This window comes from Somniosus microcephalus, chromosome 4 (assembly GCF_052327205.1).
Source record: "Somniosus microcephalus isolate GS21.2 chromosome 4, FLI_Smic_1.0, whole genome shotgun sequence".
Taxonomy (NCBI): Eukaryota; Metazoa; Chordata; class Chondrichthyes; order Squaliformes; family Somniosidae; genus Somniosus; species Somniosus microcephalus.
In genome coordinates, this window is record NC_140990.1 from 18,833,822 (window position 1) to 18,858,130 (window position 24,309).

Here is a 24,309-nt window from a genome sequence, read left to right on the forward strand (position 1 = left end):
CAAGTTGTTGTTGTTGCCTGTGTATGTGTCAGTGTGTATCTCGGTTTTTGTGTGTCAGGGAGTGTGAGTGTGTACTCGTTGCCGACCTGTGACCTCAAAGCGCTCTTTGCCGCCCTCTGACCTTACCGCGCTCGTTGCCGCCCTCTGACTTCAGCGCGCTCTTTGCCGACCTCTGACCTCAGCGTGCTCTTTGCTGCCCTCTGACTTCCTCGCGCGTGTTGTCATCCTCTGACCTCACCGCGCTTGTTGTCGCCCTCTGACCTCAGCGCACTCGTTGTCGCCCTCTGACCTCAGCGCGCTCGTTGCCGCCCTCTGACCTTTCCGCTTCTCTCCCGACAGGTAACGACATTTTCCTGGTGGCGGTTCACGAGCTGGGCCACGCCCTGGGCCTGGAGCATTCCAACGACCCCAGCGCCATCATGGCGCCCTTCTACCAGTGGATGGACACGGACAACTTCGAGCTGCCGGAGGACGACAGGCGTGGGATCCAGCAGCTGTACGGTAGGTGGCGTTTCCCCGGCCCGACCCCCATCCTGGCGGGGACCGGAGCCTGACGAGCGCTCGTGACGCGGAGCGGCTTGGGCTTGCTCGCTGCGCGCCTGCAACCGTTCCCCTTCCGTGTCGGCCATGTCTGAAACATAGAAGATAGGAGCAGGAGTAGGCCATTCGGCCCCTCGAGCCTGCTCTGCCATTTAATAAGATCATGACTGATCATCCAAATTCAGTACCCGGTCCCTGCCTTCTCCCCATATCCCTTGATCCCTTTAGCTTTAAGAAATATATCCAACTCCTTCTTGAATATATTTAATGAATTGGCCTCCACTGCCTTGTGTGGTAGAGAATTCCACAGGTTGACCACTCTCTGGGTGAAGAAATTCCTCCTCCTTTCTGTCCTAAATGGCTTATCCCTTATCCTTAGACTGTGACCCCTGGTTCTGGACTCCCCGACCATCGGGAACATCCTTCCTGCATCTAGTCTGTCCAGTCCTGTCAGAATTTTATAAGTTTCGATGAGAGCCCCTCACTGGAGAGCAAAGAGCGAGAAAAACAAAGATGGAGAGAGGAAAAGAGAAAAGAGAAGAGACAAGATGAAAGAGAAAAGTGAAAAAGAGAGAGAGAGAAAAAGGGAGAAAGAGGAAAGGGAGAAAGGAAAGAGAGAATAGAAAGATAGCGAAAAAGTTAGAAAATGAGAGTAAAAAAGAAAACTAAAAATAGAGCGAAGATGAACTTTCGCAACCTTGTTGCCTGTGTGGGTGTCAGTGTGTGTCTCGGTTTGTGTGTCAGGGAGTGTGTGTGAGTGTGTACTCGCTGCCGACCGGTGACCTCACCGCGCTCTTTACCGACCTCTGACCTCAGCGCGCTCATTGCCAGAGTGCGTTGTGAAGTGCAGTCACTGTTGTAATGTAGGAAGCCCGGCAGCCTAATTGTGCACAGCAAGCTCCCACAGACAGCAATGCGATAAATGATCAGATAATCTGTTTTTGGTGATGTTGGTTGAGGGATAAATATCGGCCCCCAGGACACCGGGGAGAACTCCCCTGCTCTTCTTCCAATAGCACCATGGGATCTTTTACATCCACCTGAGAGGGTAAACAGGGACTTGGTTTAACGTCTCATCTGAAAAATTCCACCTCCGACAGCGCGGAGCTCCCTCAGTACTGCTCTTCCGACAGTGCAGCGCTCCCTCAGTACTGCCCCTCCGACAGTGCAGCGCTCCCTCAGTACTGCCTCTCCGACAGTGCAGCGCTCCCTCAGTACTGCCTCTCCGACAGCGCGGAGCTCCCTCAGTACTGACCCTCTGACAGTGCAACCCTCCCTCAGTACTGCCCCTCCGACAGTGCAGCGCTCCCTCAGTACTGCCCCTCCGACAGTGCAGCGCTCCCTCAGTACTGCCCCTCCGACAGTGCAGCGCTCCCTCAGTACTGACCCTCCGATAGTGCAGCGCTCCCTCAGTACTGCCCCTCCCACAGTGCAGCGCTCCCTCAGTACTGACCCTCCGATAGTGCAGCGCTCCCTCAGTACTGCCCCTCCCACAGTGCAGCACTCCCTCAGTACTGACCCTCCGATAGTGCAGCGCTCCCTCAGTACTGACCCTCCGATAGTGCAGCGCTCCCTCAGTACTGCCCCTCCAACAGTGCAGCACTCCCTCAGTACTGCCCCCTCCGACAGTGCAGCACTCCCTCAGTACTGCCCCCTCCGACAGTGCAGCACTCCCTCAGTACTGACCCTCCGATAGTGCAGCGCTCCCTCAGTACTGCCCCTCCCACAGTGCAGCACTCCCTCAGTACTGACCCTCCGACAGTGCAGCGCTCCCTCAGTACTGCCCCTCAGACAGTACAGCACTCCCTCAGTACTGCCCCTCAGACAGTACAGCACTCCCTCAGTACTGCCCCTCAGACAATGCAGCACTCCCTCAGTACTGGCACCGGGGAGTGTCGGCCTGGATTATGGACTCGAGTGTTTGGAGTGTGGGGACTCGAACCCACAAGCTTGTGACTCAGAGGCGGGAGTGCTGCCCAATGAACCTCGGCTGACACCCGAAAACAGTGCTGGACACGTCACAGCCGCTCCCTCTCGACATTGCCACTGACGATCCTCTTACCCGAGTTTGCCTTTGAGTAATTAAACTCGCCCATTATCATGGCAAAGCTCTTTAATTGCCATTTATCTCTAATTGTCTACCTATCTCATCCTCCATCTCCTCTCTGCTGTCTGGCTGTCTGTAATATCCTCCCAAACGCTCCCTTCCTATTCATTAACTCTAACCAGATTGTTTTGCACCATCCCCCACATTATCAGAGCAATGCTCTAGCTTTGTAAATCTGATTTAACTCACTCTTCTTCGTACTCACAATATTTAGTAAACAGGGCTGATTTTCTCCCCGCTCTGCCCTACCCTAAACCACATCTCCACTGATGTTATTACATCGCTACCCTTTCAGTAATCTGTGCCTGCAACTCACTGATTTCACTCACAACCCTTTCACACACACGCAGCTCCAACCTTCCCCTGCCTCTCTGGCAATTCTTACTCATTTCAGCCCTTCCTTTCCGTGTCAGACCATAGCGTGGTCGAAGCTTTGACCACGCTCGATCAGCTCCGATGGACGGGTCACATCGTCCGCATGCCCGATACGAGACCCCCAAAACAAGCGTTCTACTCGGAGCTCCGGCACGGCAAGAGAGCCCCAGGTGGGCAGAGGAAACGCTTCAAGGACACCCTCAAAGCCTCCTTGAAAAAGTGCAACATCCCCACCGACACCTGGGAATCCCTGGCCCCAGACCGCACAAAGTGGAGGAGAAGCATCCGGGAAGGCGCTTAGTGTTAGGGGGGATTAAATACGTGGGGTTACGGGGATAGGGTGGGATATGTGTTGGTGTAGGGGTTACGGGGATCGGGTGGGATATGTGTCGGTGCAGGCTCGATGGGCCGAAATGGCCTCTATCTGCACTGTGGGGTTTCTGTGATTCTGTGATTCTGTGAACACCTCAAGTCTCTTCGCCGGGAGCAAGCGGAAACCAAGCGCAAACATCGAAAGGAGCGCACGTCAACCCACGCACCCCACCCGCCCGCCCCTTCAACCAGCGTCTGCCCCACCTGTCACAGAGACTGTCGGTCCCGCGCTGGACTCATCAGTCACCTGCGAACTCATTGTTAGTGTGGAAGCAAGTCATCCTCGGTTCCGAGGGACTGCCTAAGAAGAAGAAGAGACCATAGCTCAGTTGGGTAGCGCTCTCTCGCGCTCTCCTCGAGCACAAAATCCAGGCCGTTTTCCGGGATGAGACGTTAAACCGAGGCGCGCACCCCCCCCCCCCTCCCTCCCCCCCCCGCCGCATCGTCTGCCCTCTCAGGCGAGACGTCAAAGATCCCACGGCCACTATTTCGAAGAAGAGCAAGAGGCGGTCTCCCCGGTGTCCTGGCCCCAATACTTATCCCTCAACCCAGCATCATTAAAGTAGATTGTCGGTTCATTTATCACGTTGCTGTTTGTGGGAGCTTGCTGTGCTGCTGCATTTCCTACATTACAACAGCCGCCATACTTCAAAAGTGCTTTGGGACGTCCTGAGGTCATCATAGAATCATTGGAAATTTACAGCACAGAAGGAGGCCATTCGGCCCATCGTGTCTGTGCCTGCCGATAAAGAGCTATCCCCCCTAATCCCACTTTCCAGCACTTGGTCCGTAGCCCTGTAGGTTACGGCACTTCAAGTGCACATCCAAGTACTTGTTAAATGTGATGAGGGTCTCTGCCTCTAGCACCCTGTCAGGCAGTGAGTTCCAGACCCCCACCACCCTCTGGGTGAAGACATCTCCCCTCAAATCTCCTCTAAACCTCCGACCAATTACTTTAAATCTTTGCCCCCTGGTTATTGACCCTTCTGCTAAGGGAATTAGGTCCTTCCTATCCACTCTATCTAGGCCCCTCATAATTTTATACATCTCTAAGGTCTCCCCTCAGCCTCCTCTGTTCCAAAGAAAACAACACCAGCCTTTCCAATCTTTCCTCATAGCTAAAATTCCCCAGCCCAGGGAACATCCTGGTAAATCTCCTCTGCACCCTCTCTAGTGCAATCACATCTTTCCTGTAATGTGGTGACCAGAACTGCACGCAGTACTCTAGCTGCAGCCTAACTCATGTTTTATACAGTTGAAGCATAACCCCCCTGCTCTTATATTCTGTGCCTCGGCTAATAAAGGCAAACATTCCATATGCCTTCTTAACCACCTTATCTACCTGTCCTGCTACCTTCAGGGATCTCTAGACATGCACTCCAAAGTCCCTCTGATCTTCTGCACTCCTCAGTGTCCGACCATTTAATGTGTATTCACTTGTCTTGTTAGCCCTCTCTGAAATTATGAAAGGTGCTGTTTGAATTCATGTCCCTCCCTCCTTCCTTCCTTTTTTTTCCCTTCCCCCAGTGCACAGATATCTCCCTGAGGGAGAGGGACTGAGAGACACCAGTCAGTGCACAGATATCTCCCCGAGGGAGAGAGGGACTGAGAGACACCAGCCAGTGTACAGATATCTCCCCGAGGGAGAGGGACTGAGAGACACCAGTCAGTGTACAGATATCTCCCCGAGGGAGAGGGACTGCGAGACACCAGTCAGTGTACAGATATCTCCCTGAGGGAGCTGGACTGAGACACCAGTCAGTGTACAGATATCTCCCCGAGGGAGAGAGGGACTGAGAGACACCAGCCAGTGTACAGATATCTCCCCGAGGGAGAGGGACTGAGAGACACCAGTCAGTGTACAGATATCTCCCCGAGGGAGAGGGACTGCGAGACACCAGTCAGTGTACAGATATCTCCCTGAGGGAGCTGGACTGAGACACCAGTCAGTGTACAGATATCTCCCCGAGGGCGAGAGGGACTGAGAGACACCAATCAGTGTACAGATATCTCCCCGAGGGAGAGAGGGACTGCGAGACACCAGTCAGTGCACAGATATCTCCCCGAGGGAGAGAGGGACTGCGAGACACCAGTCAGTGTACAGATATCTCCCTGAGTGAGAGGGACTGAGAGACACCAGTCAGTGTACAGATATCTCCCCGAGGGAGAGAGGGACTGCGAGACACCAGTCAGTGTACAGATATCTCCCCGAGGGAGAGAGGGACTGAGAGACACCAGTCAGTGTACAGATATCTCCCCGAGAGAGAGGGACTGAGAGACACCAGTCAGTGTACAGATATCTCCCTGAGGGAGAGGGACTGAGAGACACCAGTCAGTGTACAGATATCTCCCCGAGAGAGAGGGACTGAGAGACACCAGTCAGTGTACAGATATCTCCCTGAGGGAGAGGGACTGAGAGACACCAGTCAGTGTACAGATATCTCCCCGAGAGAGAGGGACTAAGAGACACCAGTCAGTGTACAGATATCTCCCCAAGGGAGAGAGGGACTGAGAGACACCAGTCAGTGTACAGATATCTCCCCGAGGGAGAGGGACTGAGAGACACCAGTCAGTGTACAGATATCTCCCCGAGGGAGAGAGGGACTGAGAGACACCACTCAGTGTAAAGATATCTCCCTGAGGGAGAGGGACTGAGAGACACCAGTCAGTGCACAGATATCTTCCCGAGAGAGAGGACACTGAGAGACACCAGTCAGTGTACAGATATCTCCCTGAGTGAGAGGGGACTTGGAGACAGCAGTCAGTGTACAGATATCTCCCTGAGGGAGAGGGACTGAGAGACACCAGTCAGTGTACAGATATCTCCCTGAGGGAGAGAGGGACTGAGAGACCCCAGTCAGTGTACAGATATCTCCCTGATGGAGAGGGACTGAGACACCAGTCAGTGTACAGATCTCTCCCTGAGGGAGAGAGGGACTGAGAGACCCCAGTCAGTGTAAAGATATCTCCCTGAGGGAGAGGGACTGAGAGACACCAGTCAGTGTAAAGATATCTCCCTGAGGGAGAGGGACTGAGAGACACCAGTCAGTGTACAGATATCTCCCTGAGGGAGAGGGACTGGGAGACACCAGTCAGTGTACAGATATCTCCCTGAGAGAGAGGGACTGAGAGACACCAGTCAGTGTACAGATATCTCCCTGAGGGAGAGGGACTGAGAGACACCAGTCAGTGTACAGATATCTCCCTGGGGGAGAGGGACTGAGAGACACCGGTCAGTGTACAGATATCTCCCTGAGGGAGAGGGACTGAGAGACACCAGTCAGTGTACAGATATCTCCCCGAGAGAGAGGGACTGAGAGACCCCAGTCAGTGTAAAGATATCTCCCTGAGGGAGAGGGACTGAGACACCAGTCAGTGTACAGATATCTCCCTGAGGAAGCTGGACTGAGACACCAGTCAGTGTACAGATATCTCCCCGAGAGAGAGGGGATTGAGAGACACCAGTCAGTGTACAGATATCTCCCCGAGAGAGAGGGGATTGAGAGACACCAGTCAGTGTACAGATATCTCCCTGAGAGAGAGGGACTGAGAGACACCAGTCAGTGTACAGATATCTCCCTGAGAGAGAGGGACTGAGAGACACCAGTCAGTGTACAGATATCTCCCTGAGGGAGAGGGACTGAGAGACACCAGTCAGTGTACAGATATCTCCCTGAGAGAGAGGGACTGAGAGACACCAGTCAGTGTACAGATATCTCCCTGAGAGAGAGGGACTGAGAGACACCAGTCAGTGTACAGATATCTTCCTGAGGGAGAGGGACTGGGAGACACCAGTCAGTGTACAGATATCTCCCTGAGAGAGAGGGACTGAGAGACACCAGTCAGTGTACAGATATCTCCCTGAGGGAGAGGGACTGAGAGACACCAGTCAGTGTACAGATATCTCCCTGAGAGAGAGGGACTGAGAGACACCAGTCAGTGTACAGATATCTCCCTGAGAGAGAGGGACTGAGAGACACCAGTCAGTGTACAGATATCTTCCTGAGGGAGAGGGACTGGGAGACACCAGTCAGTGTACAGATAGCTCCCTGAGAGAGAGGGACTGAATGACACCAGTCAGTGTACAGATATCTCCCTGAGGGAGAGGGACTGAGAGACAGCAGTCAGTGTACAGATATCTCCCTGAGAGAGAGGGACTGAGAGACACCAGTCAGTGCACAGATATCTCCCCGAGGGAGAGGGACTGAGAGACACCAGTCAGTGTACAGATATCTGCCTGAGAGAGAGGGACTGAGAGACACCAGTCAGTGTACAGATATCTCCCTGAGGGAGAGGGACTGAGAGACACCAGTCAGTGTACAGATATCTCCCCGAGGGAGGGGGACTGAGAGACACCAGTCAGTGTACAGATATCTCCCCGAGGGAGAGGGACTGAGAGACACCAGTCAGTGTACAGATATCTCCCTGAGGGAGAGGGACTGAGAGACACCAGTCAGTGTACAGATATCTCCCCGAGGGAGAGGGACTGAGAGACACCAGTCAGTGTACAGATATCTCCCCGAGGGAGGGGGACTAAGAGACACCAATCAGTGTACAGATATCTCCCTGATGGAGAGGGACTGGGAGACACCAGTCAGTGTACAGATATCTCCCTGAGGGAGAGGGACTGAGAGACACCAGTCAGTGTACAGATATCTCTCTGAGAGAAAGGGACTGAGAGACACCAGTCAGTGTACAGATATCTGCGTGAGAGAGAGGGACTGAGAGACACCAGTCAGTGTACAGATATCTCCCTGAGGGAGAGGGACTGAGAGACACCAGTCAGTGTACAGATATCTCCCCGAGGGCGGGGGACTAAGAGACACCAATCAGTGTACAGATATCTCCCTGATGGAGAGGGACTGGGAGACACCAGTCAGTGTACAGATATCTCCCTGAGGGAGAGGGACTGCGAGACACCAGTCAGTGTACAGATATCTCCCTGAGGGAGAGGGACTAAAGAGACACCAGTCAGTGTAAAGATATCTCCCTGAGGGAGAAGGACTGAGACACCAGCCAGTGCACAGATATCTCCCTGAGGGAGCTGGACTGAGACACCAGTCAGTGTACAGATATCTGCCTGAGAGAGAGGGACTGAGAGACACCAGTCAGTGTACAGATATCTCATTGAGAGAGAGGGACTGAGAGACACCAGTCAGTGTACAGATATCCCCCTGATGGACAGGGACTGGGAGACACCAGTCAGTGTACAGATATCTCCCTGAGAGAGAGGGACCGAATGACACCAGTCAGTGTACAGCTAACTCCCTGATGGAGAGGGACTGGGAGACACCAGTCAGTGTACAGATATCTCCGTGAGGGAGAGGGACTGCGAGACACCAGTCAGTGTACAGCTATCTCCCTCAGGGAGAGGGACTGCGAGACACCAGTCAGTGTACAGATATCTCCCTGAGGGAGAGGGACTAAAGAGACACCAGGCAGTGTACAGATATCTCCCTGAGAGAGAGGGACTGAGAGACACCAGTCAGTGTACAGATATCTCCCTCAGGGAGAGGGACTGCGAGACACCAGTCAGTGTACAAATATCTCCCTGAGGGAGAGGGACTAAAGAGACACCAGGCAATGTACAGATATCTCCCTGAGAGAGAGGGACTAAAGAGACACCAGTCAGTGTGCAGATATCTCCCTGAGGGAGAGGGACTGAGAGACACCAGTCAGTGTACAGATATCTCCCTGAGGGAGAGGGATTGAGAGACACCAGTTAGTGTACAGATATCTCCCTGAGAGAGAGGGACTGCGAGACACCAGTCAGTGTACAGATATCTCCCCGAGGGAGAGGGTCTGAGAGACACCAGTCAGTGTACAGATATCTCCCTGAGGGAGAGGGACTGAGAGACACCAGTCAGTGTACAGATATCTCCCTGAGGGAGAGCGACCGCGAGACACCAGTCAGTGTACAGATATCTCCCTGAGAGAGAGGGTCTGAGAGACACCAGTCAGTGTACAGATATCTCCCTGAGAGAGAGGGACTGAGACACCAGTCAGTGTACAGATATCTCCCTGAGGGAGAGGGTCTGAGAGACACCAGTCAGTGTACAGATATCTCCCTGAGGGAGAGGGACTGAGAGACACCAGTCAGTGTACAGATATCTCCCTGAGGGAGAGGGACTGCGAGACACCAGTCAGTGTACAGATATCTCCCTGAGGGAGAGGGACTGAGAGACACCAGTCAGTGTACAGATATCTCCCTGAGGGAGAGGGACTGGGAGACACCAGTCAGTGTACAGATATCTCCCTGAGGGAGAGGGACTGAGACACCAGTCAGTGTACAGATATCTCCCTGAGGGAGAGGGACTGAGACACCAGTCAGTGTACAGATATCTCCCTGAGGGAGAGGGACTGAGAGACACCAGTCAGTGTACAGATATCTCCCTGAGAGAGAGGGACTGAGACACCGGTCAGTGTACCGATATCTCCCTGAGGGAGAGGGACTGAGAGACACCAGTCAGTGTACAGATATCTCCCTGAGGGAGAGGGACTGAGAGACACCAGTCAGTGTACAGATATCTCCCTGAGAGAGAGGGACTGAGACACCGGTCAGTGGACCGATATCTCCCTGAGGGAGAGGGACTGAGAGACACCAGTCAGTGTACAGATATCTCCCAGAGAGAGAGGACACTGAGAGACACCAGTCAGTGTACAGATATCTCCCTCAGGGAGAGGGACTGAGAGACACCAGTCAGTGTACAGATATCTCCCTGAGGGAGAGGGACTGAGAGACACCAGTCAGTGCACAGATATCTCCCCGAGGGAGAGGGACTGCGAGACACCAGTCAGTGTACAAATATCTCCCAGAGAGAGAGGACACTGAGAGACACCAATCAGTGTACAGATATCTCCCTGAGGGAGAAGGACTGAGAGACACCAGTCAGTGTACAGATATCTCCCTGAGGGAGAGCGACCGCGAGACACCAGTCAGTGTACAGATATTTCCCTGAGAGAGAGGGTCTGAGAGACACCAGTCAGTGTACAGATATCTCCCTGAGAGAGAGGGACTGAGCCACCAGTCAGTGTACAGATATCTCCCTGAGGGAGAGGGTCTGAGAGACACCAGTCAGTGTACAGATATCTCCCTGAGGGAGAGGGACTGAGAGACACCAGTCAGTGTACAGATATCTCCCTGAGGGCGAGCGACCGCGAGACACCAGTCAGTGTACAGATATCTCCCTGAGGGAGAGGGACTGCGAGACACCAGTCAGTGTACAGATATCTCCCTGAGGGAGAGGGACTGAGAGACACCAGTCAGTGTACAGATATCTCCCTGAGTGAGAGGGACTGAGAGACACCAGTCAGTGTACAGATATCTCCCTGAGGGAGAGGGACTGGGAGACACCAGTCAGTGTACAGATATCTCCCTGAGGGAGAGGGACTGAGACACCAGTCAGTGTACAGATATCTCCCTGAGGGAGAGGGACTGAGAGACACCAGTCAGTGTACAGATATCTCCCTGAGGGAGAGGGACTGAGAGACACCAGTCAGTGTACAGATATCTCCCTGAGAGAGAGGGACCTGGGTCTGTACATTGTCAATGGTAGGTTCATAGGAGACCTCCTAGGAAGATCGACCTATTGCTCACCTCTTGGCTGCAGCACAGTAGACTATATGATTACAGACTTAGACCCATCCTCTTTCAGAGCATTCACAGTCAAACCACAAACAACACTGTCAGATCACAGTCAAATTACTATGTTCCTCAAAAAGACAGAAACAAACAACATAGAAACACAACCCAGTAAACTATACAACACCAAAAAATCGTACAGATGGGCCAAAAACGACACGGAAAAATACCAGAAAACAATTAGCAATGCATCAACTCAAGCTCTCTTAGACACCTTTCTGGATAACATATACACTCACAATAAAGAAGGCGTAAACCGGGCAGTTCGTAAACTAAACAATATTTTTGATAATTTGGCAACAAATGCAAACTTGAAAGCTCGCAAGAACAAACCCAAAACAAAAAACTATGAAAAATGGTTTGACCGAGATTGCCATAACATGAGGAAAAAACTTAGAAAAATATCAAACCAAAAACACAGACATCCAGAAAACGAGGAACTACGCCTTACTTATTGTCAGACACTAACACAATACAGAAACACACTCAGAACCAAAAAAGAGCAATATATTAAGAATACACTCAGCTCCATGGAGGAATCCATTGATTCCAATTGTTTCTGGGAAAACTTGAAAACACTACACAAAAAACAACACGACGATTTGGCCATTCAAAATGGGGACACATGGGTAAACCACTTTGAAAAATTATACCAGAAAAACACACTAAGACCAGAGCAACACCAAATATGCAAAAAACTGGAAAAGCTAGAAATGGCCATAAAAGATAACCAAAACCCGCTGGACGCCATAATAACAGAAAAAGAACTTCTTGAAAAACTCAAGGACCTGCGACCAGGAAAAGCCTGCGGGACAGATGGCATACTAAACGAGATGATTAAACACACAGACAACAAAATGAAACTGGCTATCCTAAAACTCTTCAACTTGGTTCTGAGTGTCGGTTATTTCCCTGATATCTGGAACAAAGGACTCATAACGCCCATATACAAAAGTGGGGACAAAATCAACCCAAACAACTATCGAGGCATCTGTGTAAACAGTAACCTGGGGAAGGTATTCTGTAGCATCATAAACAAAAGACTTATAAACTTCCTTGAGGAGCACAATGTCTTGAGTAAAAGCCAAATTGGATTCCTGCCAAACTATAGAACATCCGATCATATCTTCACCCTACAGACCCTAATTGACAAACACGTTCACCATAACAAAAGCAAAATCTACGCATGCTTTGTAGATTTCCAGAAGGCTTTCGACTCCATCTGGCATGACGGTTTATTCCTGAAACTTATCGAAAGTGGGGTAGGAGGGAAAACATATGATGTAATTAAATCAATGTATACAAACAACAAATGTGCAGTTAAAATTGGAGACAAACAAACAAAATACTTCCCACAGGGGCGGGGGGTGACGCAGGGCTCGCCAATCTCACCGACACTCTTTAATATTTACATAAATGGATTGGCAAAACTACTTGAACAATCTACAGCACCCGGCCTCACCCTATATGAATCCAAGGTTAAATTCCTCCTCTATGCAGACGACCTGGTTCTGCTGTCACCTACTAAAGAGGGGCTACAGCAAAACCTGGACCTGCTGGAGTCGTACTGCCAGACTTGGGCCCTGACAATAAATCCCCAAAAAACCAAAGTCCTTGTGTTCCAGCAAAGACCCAAACATCAGGGACCCAAAATAAATTTCACAGTAGGAACAACCAAAATTGAACAAACCACTAACTACACATACTTGGGCTTAAAAATCAGTTCTACGGGAAACTTCAAACTGGCTGTGAATGAACTGAAAGAGAAAGCAAGAAGGGCTTTCTATGCCATCAAAAAATCAATCCAAATAGAAATCCCAATTAGCATTTGGCTCAAAATTTTCAAATCAGTAATTGAACCAATTGCACTCTATGGCAGTGAGGTATGGGGACCGCTAACTCAACAAGAATTTGCAAAATGGGACAAACACCCAATTGAGATCCTACATGCAGAATTCTGTAAAAGTATCCTCCGGACTCAAAGGAAAACAGTAAACAATGCATGCAGGGCGGAACTAGGCCAATATCCATTAATAATCACTATCCAAAAAAGAGCCACCAAATTTTGGAATCACCTACAAATGAGCAATCCCCAATGCTATCACTACGACGCCCTGAAATGCCAAGAGCTGACCATAAAGAAGAATACCCTCAGTACCCTCAGTCAACTAGTCCTGGGACTCAGTGAAGTAACTACTAACAATACTAACAATAACCAGCCCCAGGACAGTGACAGGGTAACACAAAGAATTCGACCCAACACAATCGTCGCTAAGCAAAAGGAAAAATATCTGACATATTGGGCAGAAACAACAAAAACCCAAAGCAAACTCAATTGCTACTTGGCCCTAAACAGACAATACAACATAGCTGATTACCTGACCATGGTAAAGGATAACAAACTGAGAAGAACCTTGACAAGGTACAGACTTAGCGAACATAGCCTAGCGATCGAAAAAGGCAGACACAGGCAGACCAGGCTGCCAAGAGAGGACAGGATATGCTCTCACTGCAGTCAGGGAGTGGTGGAGACAGAGATGCACTTCCTCACAGCTTGTGGAAAATATCAGGGCATCAGGGAGAATTTCTACCAAAAATTCTCACAAATATGCCCTGATTTCAGAAATCTGAATGACAACCAAAAACTCCCATTCCTACTGGGAGAGGAGAGAAGCTGTATAACACTGGCGGCACACTATGTTAAAGCTTGCCATGAACAGAGGGACAACCAGTAAACTAAGAAAAGAATATATATAAACAATGCGAATGTATATTTATACACTCAGGGATATACCTGTTTATACACTGTATGAATAGAACTGCGTTTATGTGCTAAACCATAAATGTATTTTGATGCTTTGGCAACATAAGATGTAACTTATCATGCCAATAAAGCGATTTGAATTGTGAATTGTGAATTGTGACTGAGAGACACCAGTCAGTGTACAGATATCTCCCTGAGAGAGAGGGACTGAGACACCGGTCAGTGTACCGATATCTCCCTGAGGGAGAGGGACTGAGAGACACCAGTCAGTGTACAGATATCTCCCTGAGAGAGAGGGACTGAGACACCGGTCAGTGTACCGATATCTCCCTGAGGGAGAGGGACTGAGAGACACCAGTCAGTGTACAGATATCTCCCAGAGAGAGAGGACACTGAGAGACACCAGTCAGTGTACAGATATCTCCCTCAGGGAGAGGGACTGAGAGACACCAGTCAGTGTACAGATATCTCCCTCAGGGAGAGGGACTGAGAGACACCAGTCAGTGTACAGATATCTCCCTCAGGGAGAGGGACTGAGAGACACCAGTCAGTGTACAGATATCTCCCTGAGGGAGAGGGACTGAGAGACACCAGTCAGTGCACAGATATCTCCCCGAGGGAGAGGGACTGCGAGACACCAGTCAGTGTACAAATATCTCCCAGAGAGAGAGGACACTGAGAGACACCAGTCAGTGTACAGATATCTCCCTCAGGGAGAGGGACTGAGAGACACCAGTCAGTGTACAGATATCTCCCTGAGAGAGAGGGACTGTGAGACACCAGTTAGTGTACAGATATCTCCCTGAGAGAGAGGGACTGAGAGACACCAGTCAGTGTACAGATATCTCCCTGAGAGAGAGGGACTGCGAGACACCAGTCAGTGTACAGATATCTCCCCGAGGGAGATGGACTGAGAGACACCAGTCAGTGTACAGATATCTCCCTGAGGGAGAGGGACTGCGAGACACCAGTCAGTGTACAGATATCTCCCTGAGAGAGAGGGACTGCGAGACACCAGTCAGTGTACAGATATCTCCCCGAGGGAGAGGGACTGAGAGACACCAGTCAGTGTACAGATGTCTCCTTGAGAGAGAGGGACTGAGACACCAGTCAGTGTACAGGTATCTCCCTGAGGGAGAGGGACTGCGAGACACCAGTCAGTGTACAGATTAGCCACGATCTCATTGAATGGCGGACCAGTCTCGAGGGGCTGAATGGCCTCCTGCTGTTCCTCTGTTCTTAGATTGGGATAGAGGGATATGCTGATAGGTGTTAGATGAAGAGGGATGTTAGGAGGCTCACGTGGAGCATAAACACCGGCATGGACCTGTTGTGCAGAATAGCCTGTTTCTGTGCTGTGCACTCTATGTAATTCAATGTCTTCCGGAGCGAGGGAAGGACTGGATTTTGCTCTGATTCAGTTCAACTGTGGATACGATCCTAATTTCCACTCTTGTCTCCTGCAGGACCTCCTGACTATGTTCCCAGACCAAAACCCACCAAGCGAGTCCCAACCTTGCCCCCCAAGGTGCCCAAGCACCCCACCAAGCACCCCTACCACCCCACCAAGCCCTCCTCTCCGTACGGCCCCAAGATCTGCGATGTCAACGTGGACACTGTCACATTCCTCCGGGGGGAGATGTTCGTCTTCAAGGTGCGTTAACCGATAGACTGGGTGTGGTGGAGAGAACCCTGGGAATATCGGAGAGACACTGGGAGTATCGGAGGGGACCCTGAAAATGTCGGAGTATCGGAGGGGAACCTGGGAATATCGGAGAGACACTGGGAGTATCGGAGGAGATCCTGGGAATGGCAGAGTATCGGAGGGGACCCTGGGAATATTGGAGAGACACTGGGAGTATCAGAGGGGACCCTGAAAATGTCGAAGTATCGGAAAGGACCCTGGGAACACCGAGAGGACCCAGGGAATATCGGAGGGCCCCTGGAAGGATTGGAATATCGGAGGGACCCTCGGAATATCAGAAAGACCCTAAGAATATCAGAGTAGCGAAGGGAACCCAGGGAATGGCAGAATATCGGAGGGATCTGGGAATTTCAGTGGGACCCTTTGAATGTTGGAATATTAGGGGACCTTGGGAGTATCGGAGGGATCCTGAGAGTGTCAGAGTATCAGAGAGTTCCTGGGAAAGTTGGAATATCGGAGGGACCCTGCGAATGTTGCAGTAGCGGTGGGATCATGGGAAACTCAGCATATTAGGGGATCCTGGGAGTGTCGGAGGGACTGAGACAACAGTCATTGTACAGATATCTCCCTGAGAGAGAGTGACTGAGAGACACCAGTCAGTGTACAGATATCTCCCTGAGGGAGAGTGACTGAGAGACACCAGTCAGTGTACAGATATCTCCCTGAGGGAGAGGGACTGAGAGACACCAGTCAGTGTACAGATATCTCCTTGAGAGAGAGGGACTGAGAGACACCAGTCAATGTACAGATATCTCCCTGAGGGAGAGGGATTGAGAGATACCAGTCAGTGTACAGATATCTCCCTGAGGGAGAGGGATTGAGAGACACCAGTCAGTGTACAGATATCTCCCTGAGGGAGAGTGACTGAGAGACACCAGTCAGTGTACAGATATCTCCCTGAGAGAGAGTGACTGAGAGATACCAGTCAGTGTACAGATATCTCCCTTAGAGAGAGGGACTGAGACACCAGTCAGTGTACAGATATCTCCCCGAGGGAGAGAGACTGAGAGACACCAGTCAGTGTACAGATATCTCCCTGGGAGAGAGGGACTGAGAGACACCAGTCAGTGTACAGATATCTCCCTGAGAGAGAGGGGACTGAGAGACACCAGTCAGTGTACAGATATCTCCCTGAGGGAGAGGGACTGAGAGACACCAGTCAGTGTACAGATATCTCCCTGAGAGAGAGGGACTGAGAGACACCAGTCAGTGTACATCTATCTCCCTGAGAGAGAGGGACTGAGAGACACCAGTCAGTGTACAGATATCTCCCCGAGAGAGAGGGACTGAGAGACACCAGTCAGTGTACATCTATCTCCCTGAGAGAGAGGGACTGAGAGACACCAGTCAGTGTACAGATATCTCCCTGGGAGAGAGGGACTGAGAGACACCAGTCAGTGTACAGATATCTCCCTGAGAGAGAGGGGACTGAGAGACACCAGTCAGTGTACAGATATCTCCCTGAGGGAGAGGGACTGAGAGACACCAGTCAGTGTACAGATATCTCCCTGAGAGAGAGGGACTGAGAGACACCAGTCAGTGTACATCTATCTCCCTGAGAGAGGGGGGACTGCGAAACACCAGTCAGTGTACAGATATCTCCCTGAGGGAGAGGGACTGAGAGACACCAGTCAGTGTACAGATATCTCCCTGAGGGAGAGGGACTGAGAGACACCAGTCAGTGTACAGATATCTCCCTGAGAGAGAGGGATTGAGAGACACCGGTCAGTGTACAGATATCTCCCTGAGGGAGAGGGACATGCGAGACACCAGTCAGTGTACAGATATCTCCCGAGGGAGGGGGACTGATATCTCCCAAAGTGAGATCCCAGTCGGAGTTACGATGTCCTTTTTTTGAAATCGTGCTTTTGTTGGAAACTCTTTGTGCTGATTGTCCATTTTCTTCCCCCCTCTAACCCCTCCCCTGACAGGAGAAGTGGTTCTGGAGAATCAGAGACAACCGCGTGCTGGACGGGTACCCGATGTCGATTGGCCACTTCTGGCATGGCCTGCCTGCAGGCGTCAACACGGCCTATGAGCGAAAGAACGGCGACTTCGTCTTCTTCAAAGGTCGGTTGCCCGGCACAGTTTCAGTGCGTCTCACACCCGTGGTGGGGCTGAGGGGGGGGAGTGGGGGGAGGGGAAAAAGTGTGCGGCCCCCTATTGTCACGGCCAGGACTGCGGCTTTGTTTCCGTGGAACGGCCAACCTCGCGTGTCATTGCCCCTTAGTGTTAACACACTCTGACCTCTGAATCAGAAGGTCATGGCTTCCAATTCCGCTCCAGATCCCCATAATCTAGGGCTGACACCATCCCCCACCCCCTGATGCCAATACTGAGGGAGCGTCGCACTGTCGGAGGGTCAGTACTGAGGAGCGCTGCACTGTCGGAGGGTCAGTACTGAGGGAGCACCACACTGTCGGAGGGGCAGTACTGAGGGAGCGCTGCACTGTCGGAGGGTCAGTACTGAAGGAGCGCCGCACTGTCGGAGTGGTCAGTACTGAGGGAGCACCACACTGTCGGAGGGTCAGTACTGAGGGAGTGCTGCACTGTCGGAGGGTCAGTACTGAGGGAGTGCTGCACTGTCGGAGGGTCAGTACTGAGGGAGCGCTGCACTGTCGGAGGGTCAGTACTGAGGGAGCGCTGCACTGTCGGAGGGGTCAGTACTGAGGGAGCACCACACTGTCGGAGGGTCAGTACTGAGGGAGCACCACACTGTCGGAGGGTCAGTACTGAAGGAGCGCCGCACTGTCGGAGGGGCAGTACTGAGGAGCGCTGCACTGTCGGAGGGTCAGTACTGAGGGAGCGCTGCACTGTCGGAGGTTCAGGACTGAGGGAGCGCTGCACTGTCGGAGAGGCAGGACTGAGGGAGCGCTCCACTGTCGGAGGGGCAAGATTGAGGGAGCGCTGCACTGTCGGAGGGGCAGTACTGAGGCAGCGCTGCACTGTCTGAGGGGTAGTACTGAGGGAGCACTGCACTTTCGGAGGGGCAGTACTGAGGGAGCGCCGCACTGTCGGAGGGGCAGTACTGAGGGAGCGCTGCACTGTCGGAGGGGCAGTACTGAGGGAGCGCTGCACTGTCGGAGGGGCAGTACTGAGGGAGCGCTGCACTGTTGGAGGGGCAGTACTGAGGGAGCGCTGCACTGTCGGAGGGGCAGTACTGAGGAGCGCTGCACTGTCGGAGGGTCAGTACTGAGGGAGGGCTGCACTGTCGGAGGGTCAGTACTGAGGGAGCGCTGCACTGTCGGAGGGGCAGTACTGAAGGAGCGCCGCACTGTCGGAGGGGCAGTACTGAGGGAGCGCCGCACTGTCGGAGGGGCAGTACTGAAGGAGCGCCGCACTGTCGGAGGGGCAGTACTGAGGGAGCGCTGCACTGTCGGAGGGGCAGTACTGAGGGAGCGCTGCACTGTCGGAGGGGCAGTACTGAAGGAGCGCCGCACTGTCGGAGGGGCAGTACTGAGGGAGCGCTGCACTGTCGGAGGGGCAGTACTGAGGGAGTGCTGCACTGTCGGAGGGGCAGTACTGAGGAGCGCTGCACTGTCGGAGGGTCAGTACTGAGGGAGCGCTGCACTGTCGGAGGGTCAGTACTGAGGGAGCGCTGCACTGTCGGAGGGGCAGTACTGAAGGAGCGCCGCACTGTCGGAGGGGCAGTACTGAGGGAGCGCCGCACTGTCGGAGGGGCAGTACTGAAGGAGCGCCGCACTGTCGGAGGGGCAGTACTGAGGAGCGCTGCACTGTCGGAGGGTCAGTACTGAGGGAGCGCTGCACTGTCGGAGGGTCAGTACTGAAGGAGCGCCGCACTGTCGGAGGGACAGTACTGAGGGAGCACTGCACTGTCGGAGGGTCAGTACTGAGGGAGCGCTGCACTGTCGGAGGGGTCAGTACTGAGGGAGCACTGCACTGCCGGAGGGTCAGTACTGAAGGAGCGCCGCACTGTCGGAGAGGCAGTACTGAGGAGCGCTGCACTGTCGGAGGGTCAGTACTGAGGGAGTGCTGCACTGTCGGAGGGGCAGGACTGAGGGAGCTCTGCACTGTCAGAGGGGCAGTACTGAGGGAGCGCTGCACTGTCGGAGGGTCAGTACTGAAGGAGCGCCGCACTGTCGGAGGGGCAGTACTGAGGAGCGCTGCACTGTCGGAGGGTCAGTACTGAGGGAGCGCCGCATGTCGGAGGGGCAGTACTGAGGGAGCGCCGCACTGTCGGAGGGGCAGTACTGAGGAAGCACTGCATTGTCGGAGGGTCAGTACTGAGGGAGCGCCGCACTGTCGGAGGGGTAGCACTGAGGAAGCGCTGCACTGTCGGAGGTTCAGGACTGAGGGAGCGCTGCACTGTCGGAGAGGCAGGACTGAGGGAGCGCTCCACTGTCGGAGGGGCAAGATTGAGGGAGCGCTGCACTGTCGGAGGGGCAGTACTGAGGCAGCGCTGCACTGTCTGAGGGGTAGTAGTGAGGGAGCACTGCACTGTCGGAGGGGCAGTACTGAGGGAGCGCCGCACTGTTGGAGGGGCAGTACTGAGGGAGCGCTGCACTGTTGGAGGGGCAGTACTGAGGGAGCGCTGCACTGTCGGAGGGGCAGTACTGAGGAGCGCTGCACTGTCGGAGGGGCAGTACTGAGGGAGCGCTGCACTGTCGGAGGGTCAGTACTGAAGGAGCGCCGCACTGTCGGAGGGGCAGTACTGAGGAGCGCTGCACTGTCGGAGGGTCAGTACTGAGGGAGCGCTGCACTGTCGGAGGGGTCAGTACTGAGGGAGCACCGCACTGTCGGAGGGGCAGTACTGAAGGAGCGCCGCACTGTCGGAGGGGCAGTACTGAGGAGCGCTGCACTGTCGGAGGGTCAGTACTGAGGGAGCGCTGCACTGTCGGAGGGGCAGTACTGAGGAGCGCTGCACTGTCGGAGGGTCAGTACTGAGGGAGCGCTGCACTGTCGGAGGGTCAGTACTGAAGGAGCGCCGCACTGTCGGAGGGTCAGTACTGAGGGAGCGCCGCACTGTCGGAGGGGCAGTACTGAAGGAGCGCCGCACTGTCGGAGGGGCAGTACTGAGGAGCGCTGCACTGTCGGAGGGTCAGTACTGAGGGAGCGCTGCACTGTCGGAGGGTCAGTACTGAAGGAGCGCCGCACTGTCGGAGGGGCAGTACTGAGGGAGCGCTGCACTGTCGGAGGGTCAGTACTGAAGGAGCGCCGCACTGTCGGAGGGGCAGTACTGAGGAGCGCTGCACTGTCGGAGGGTCAGTACTGAGGGAGTGCTGCACTGTCGGAGTGTCAGTACTGAGGGAGTGCTGCACTGTCGGAGGGGCAGGACTGAGGGAGCTCTGCACTGTCAGAGGGGCAGTACTGAGGGAGCGCCGCATGTCGGAGGGGCAGTACTGAGGGAGCGCCGCCCTGTCGGAGGGGCAGTACTGAGGAAGCACTGCATTGTCGGAGGGTCAGTACTGAGGGAGCGCCGCACTGTCGGAGGGGTAGCACTGAGGAAGCGCTGCACTGTCGGAGGTTCAGGACTGAGGGAGCGCTGCACTGTCGGAGAGGCAGGACTGAGGGAGCGCTCCACTGTCGGAGGGGCAAGATTGAGGGAGCGCTGCACTGTCGGAGGGGCAGAACTGAGGCAGCGCTGCACTGTTGGAGGGGCAGTACTGAGGGAGCGCCGCACTGTTGGAGGGGCAGTACTGAGGGAGCGCTGCACTGTTGGAGGGGCAGTACTGAGGGAGCGCTGCACTGTCGGAGGGGCAGTACTGAGGGAGCGCTGCACTGTCGGAGGGGCAGTACTGAGGGAGCGCCGCACTGTCGGAGGGGCAGTACTGAGCGAGCACTGCACTGTCGGGGGGGCACTACTGAGGGAGTTCTGCACTGTCGGAGGGTCAGTACTGAGGGAGCGCTGCACTGTTGGAGGGGCAGTACTGAGGGAGCGCTGCACTGTCGGAGGGTCAGTACTGAGGGAGCGCAGCAGTGTCGGAGGGTCAGTACTGAGGGAGCGCAGCAGTGTCGGAGGGTCAGTACTGAGGGAGCGCTGCACTGTCGGAGGGGCAGTACTGAGGGAGCGCTGCACTGTCGGAGGGGCAGTGCTGAGGTAGCGCCGCACTGTCGGAGGGGCAGTACTGAGGGAGCGCTGCATTGTGGGAGGGGCAGTACCGAGGGAGCGCTGCACTGTGGGAGGATCAGTACTGAGGGAGCGCTGCACTGTCGGAGGGCCAGTACTGAGGGAGCGCTGCACTGTCGGAGGGGCAGTACTGAGGGAGCGCAGCAGTGTCGGAGGGTCAGTACTGAGGGAGCGCTGCACTGTTGGAGGATCAGTTCTGAGGGAGCGCTGCACTGTCGGAGGGCCAGTACTGAGGGAGCGCTGCACTGTCGGAGGGGCAGCACTGAGGGAGCGCTGCACTGTCGGAGGGGCAGTACTGAGGGAGCGCTGCACTGTCGGAGGGGCAGTACTGAGGGAGTGCTGCACTGTCGGAGGGGCAGTACTGAGGGAGCGCTGCACTGTCGGAGGGCCAGTACTGAGGGAGCGCTGCACTGTCGGAGGGGCAGTACTGAGGGAGCGCAGCAGTGTCGGAGGGTCAGTACTGAGGGAGCGCTGCACTGTTGGAGGATCAGTACTGAGGGAGCGCTGCACTGTCGGAGGGCCAGTACTGAGGGAGCGCTGCACTGTCGGAGGGGCAGTACTGAGGGAGTGCTGCACTGTCGGAGGGGCTGTACTGAGGGAGCGCTGCACTGTCGGAGGGTCAGTACTGAGGGAGCGCTGCACTGTCGGAGGGGCAGTACTGAGGGAGCGCTGCACTGTCGGAGGGGCAGTACTGAGGGAGCGCTGCTCATTTATCTCATTGCTGTTCGTGGGATCTTGTTGTGTGCCATTTGGCTGCCACGTTTCCCGACATTGCAACATAAGAACATAAGAAATAGAAGCAGGAGTCGGCCAATTGGCCCCTCGAGCCTGCTCCGCCATTCAATAAGATCATGGCTGATCTGATCTTGGCCTCAAGACCACTTTCCTGCTCTCTCCCCACACCCCTTGACCCCCCTGTAGTTCAAATGTCAGTCAATCTCCACCTTGAATATATTCAATGACTCCGCCTCCACAGCTCTCTGGGGAAGAGAATTCCAAAGATTCACAACCCTGAGAGAAGAAATTCCTCCTCATTTCAGTTTTAAATGGGCGACCCCTTATTCTGAAACTATGCCCCCGAGTTCTAGATTCCCCCACAAGGAGAAACATCCTCTCTGCATCTACCCTGTCAATCCCCTTCAGAATCTTATATGTTTCAATAAGATCCCCTCTCATTCTTCCAAACTTCAATGAGTATAGGCCCAACCGGCTCAACCGTTCGTCATAAGTCAACCCCTCATCCCAGGAATCAACCTCGTGAACCTTCTCTGAACTGCCTCCAATGCAAGTATATCCTTCCTTAATAAGGAGACTAAAACTGCACGCAGTACTCCAGGTGTGGTCGCACCAACGCCCTGTACAGTTGTAGCAGGACTTCCCTACTTTTATACTCCATGGGCTAAGTTCGCCGGGGCGCTACTTTTAGAGCCCCAGAAAACTTAGCGCCCCCGCGACGGAAATTGAGTGGTAGCGCCCCAAGAGGGAAGCGGGGTGCTACTGGAAGCGCCCCGCCTCCCTCTTGGGGCGTGCGGCACGTTACGCTGCGGTACTGCAGGCCTTCCTCCCCTTCTTAAAGGGGATCGGGAGTGCCAGCAAAAGAGCCCGGCACTCAAGAGAAGTGCCGGGCTCACGGAGCGCAGCCGGCACTCCGCGGTGGGGGGCGGGTAAGGAGGCCGGGGACGGGAGCGGAGGCAGGTGCTGGCAGGCGGCCAGCAACAAAAATGGCCGCCCCACTCCTCGCCTTTAAATAGCGCCTCCCCGGCCGCAGGTAAGGCCCCCCTGACCCCGTCGGACATTGCGTCCGGTGGTAAGTCAGGGGGCGCTCCCGAAGATCACGGCTGGGGCGCTGCGCATGGCGATGACATCATCGGCGGCGGCGCAGCGCCATGGGGCGCTACCGGTTACCGCCGCTGCTAACCTCTCGGGGGAGGCGTTGGCGGCGGCGCGCCCGGGCGCTAGTTGCTTTGCGCCCTAAGAGGGCGCTAACGGGAGGCGCAAAGCAACTGAATTTTTCCCCCTAACCCCTAATGACTTGCTGGACCTGCATGCTAACTTTTTGTGTTTCATGTACGAGGACCCCCAGAACCCTTTGTACCGCAGCATTTTGTCGTCTCTCTCCATTTAAATAATAATTTGCTTTTTCATTCTTCCTTCCAAAGTAGATAACATCACATTTTCCCACATTATACTCCATCTGCCAATTTTTTGCCCACTCACTTAACCTATCTGTATCCCTTTGCAGACTCTCTGTGTCCTCCTCACAACTTGCTTTCCCACCTATCTTTGTATCATCAGCAAATTTAGTACAGTACACTCGGTCCCTTCATCCAAGTCATTAATATAGATTGTAGATAGTTGAGGCCCCAGCACTGATCCCTGCGGCACCCCACTAGTTATAGGTTGCCAACCGGAAAATGACCCATTTATCCCGACTCTCTATTTCCTGTTAGTTAGCCAATCCCCTAACCATGCCAATATATTACCCCCAACACCATGAGCTCTTAACTTGTGCAGTAACCTTTTATGTGGCACCTTATCGAATGCCTTCTGGAAATCCAAATACACTACCTTAAGAAAGGACATACTTGCTCTCGAGTCAGTACAAAGAAGGTTCACTCGGTTAATCCCGGGGATGAGGGGATGGACATATGAGGAGAGGTTGAGTAGATTGGGACTCTACTCATTGGAGTTCAGAAGAATGAGAGTCGATCTTATT

General features: G+C 53.7%; 1 protein-coding gene across 1 annotated transcript in view; it reads left to right on the plus strand.

Moving 5' to 3' along the window:
• Positions 1-17,741, plus strand: part of LOC147118358 (matrix metalloproteinase-14-like) — a 62,657-nt gene extending 44,916 nt beyond the window's left edge. Inside the window, exons 5-8 of the mRNA XM_085983893.1 lie at positions 340-501; positions 15,267-15,454; positions 17,437-17,616; positions 17,736-17,741. Coding sequence (XP_085840019.1) covers positions 340-501; positions 15,267-15,454; positions 17,437-17,616; positions 17,736-17,741 — 536 coding nt within the window. The remainder of the gene's footprint in view (positions 1-339; positions 502-15,266; positions 15,455-17,436; positions 17,617-17,735) is intronic.
• Positions 17,742-24,309: the final 6,568 nt, after the last annotated feature.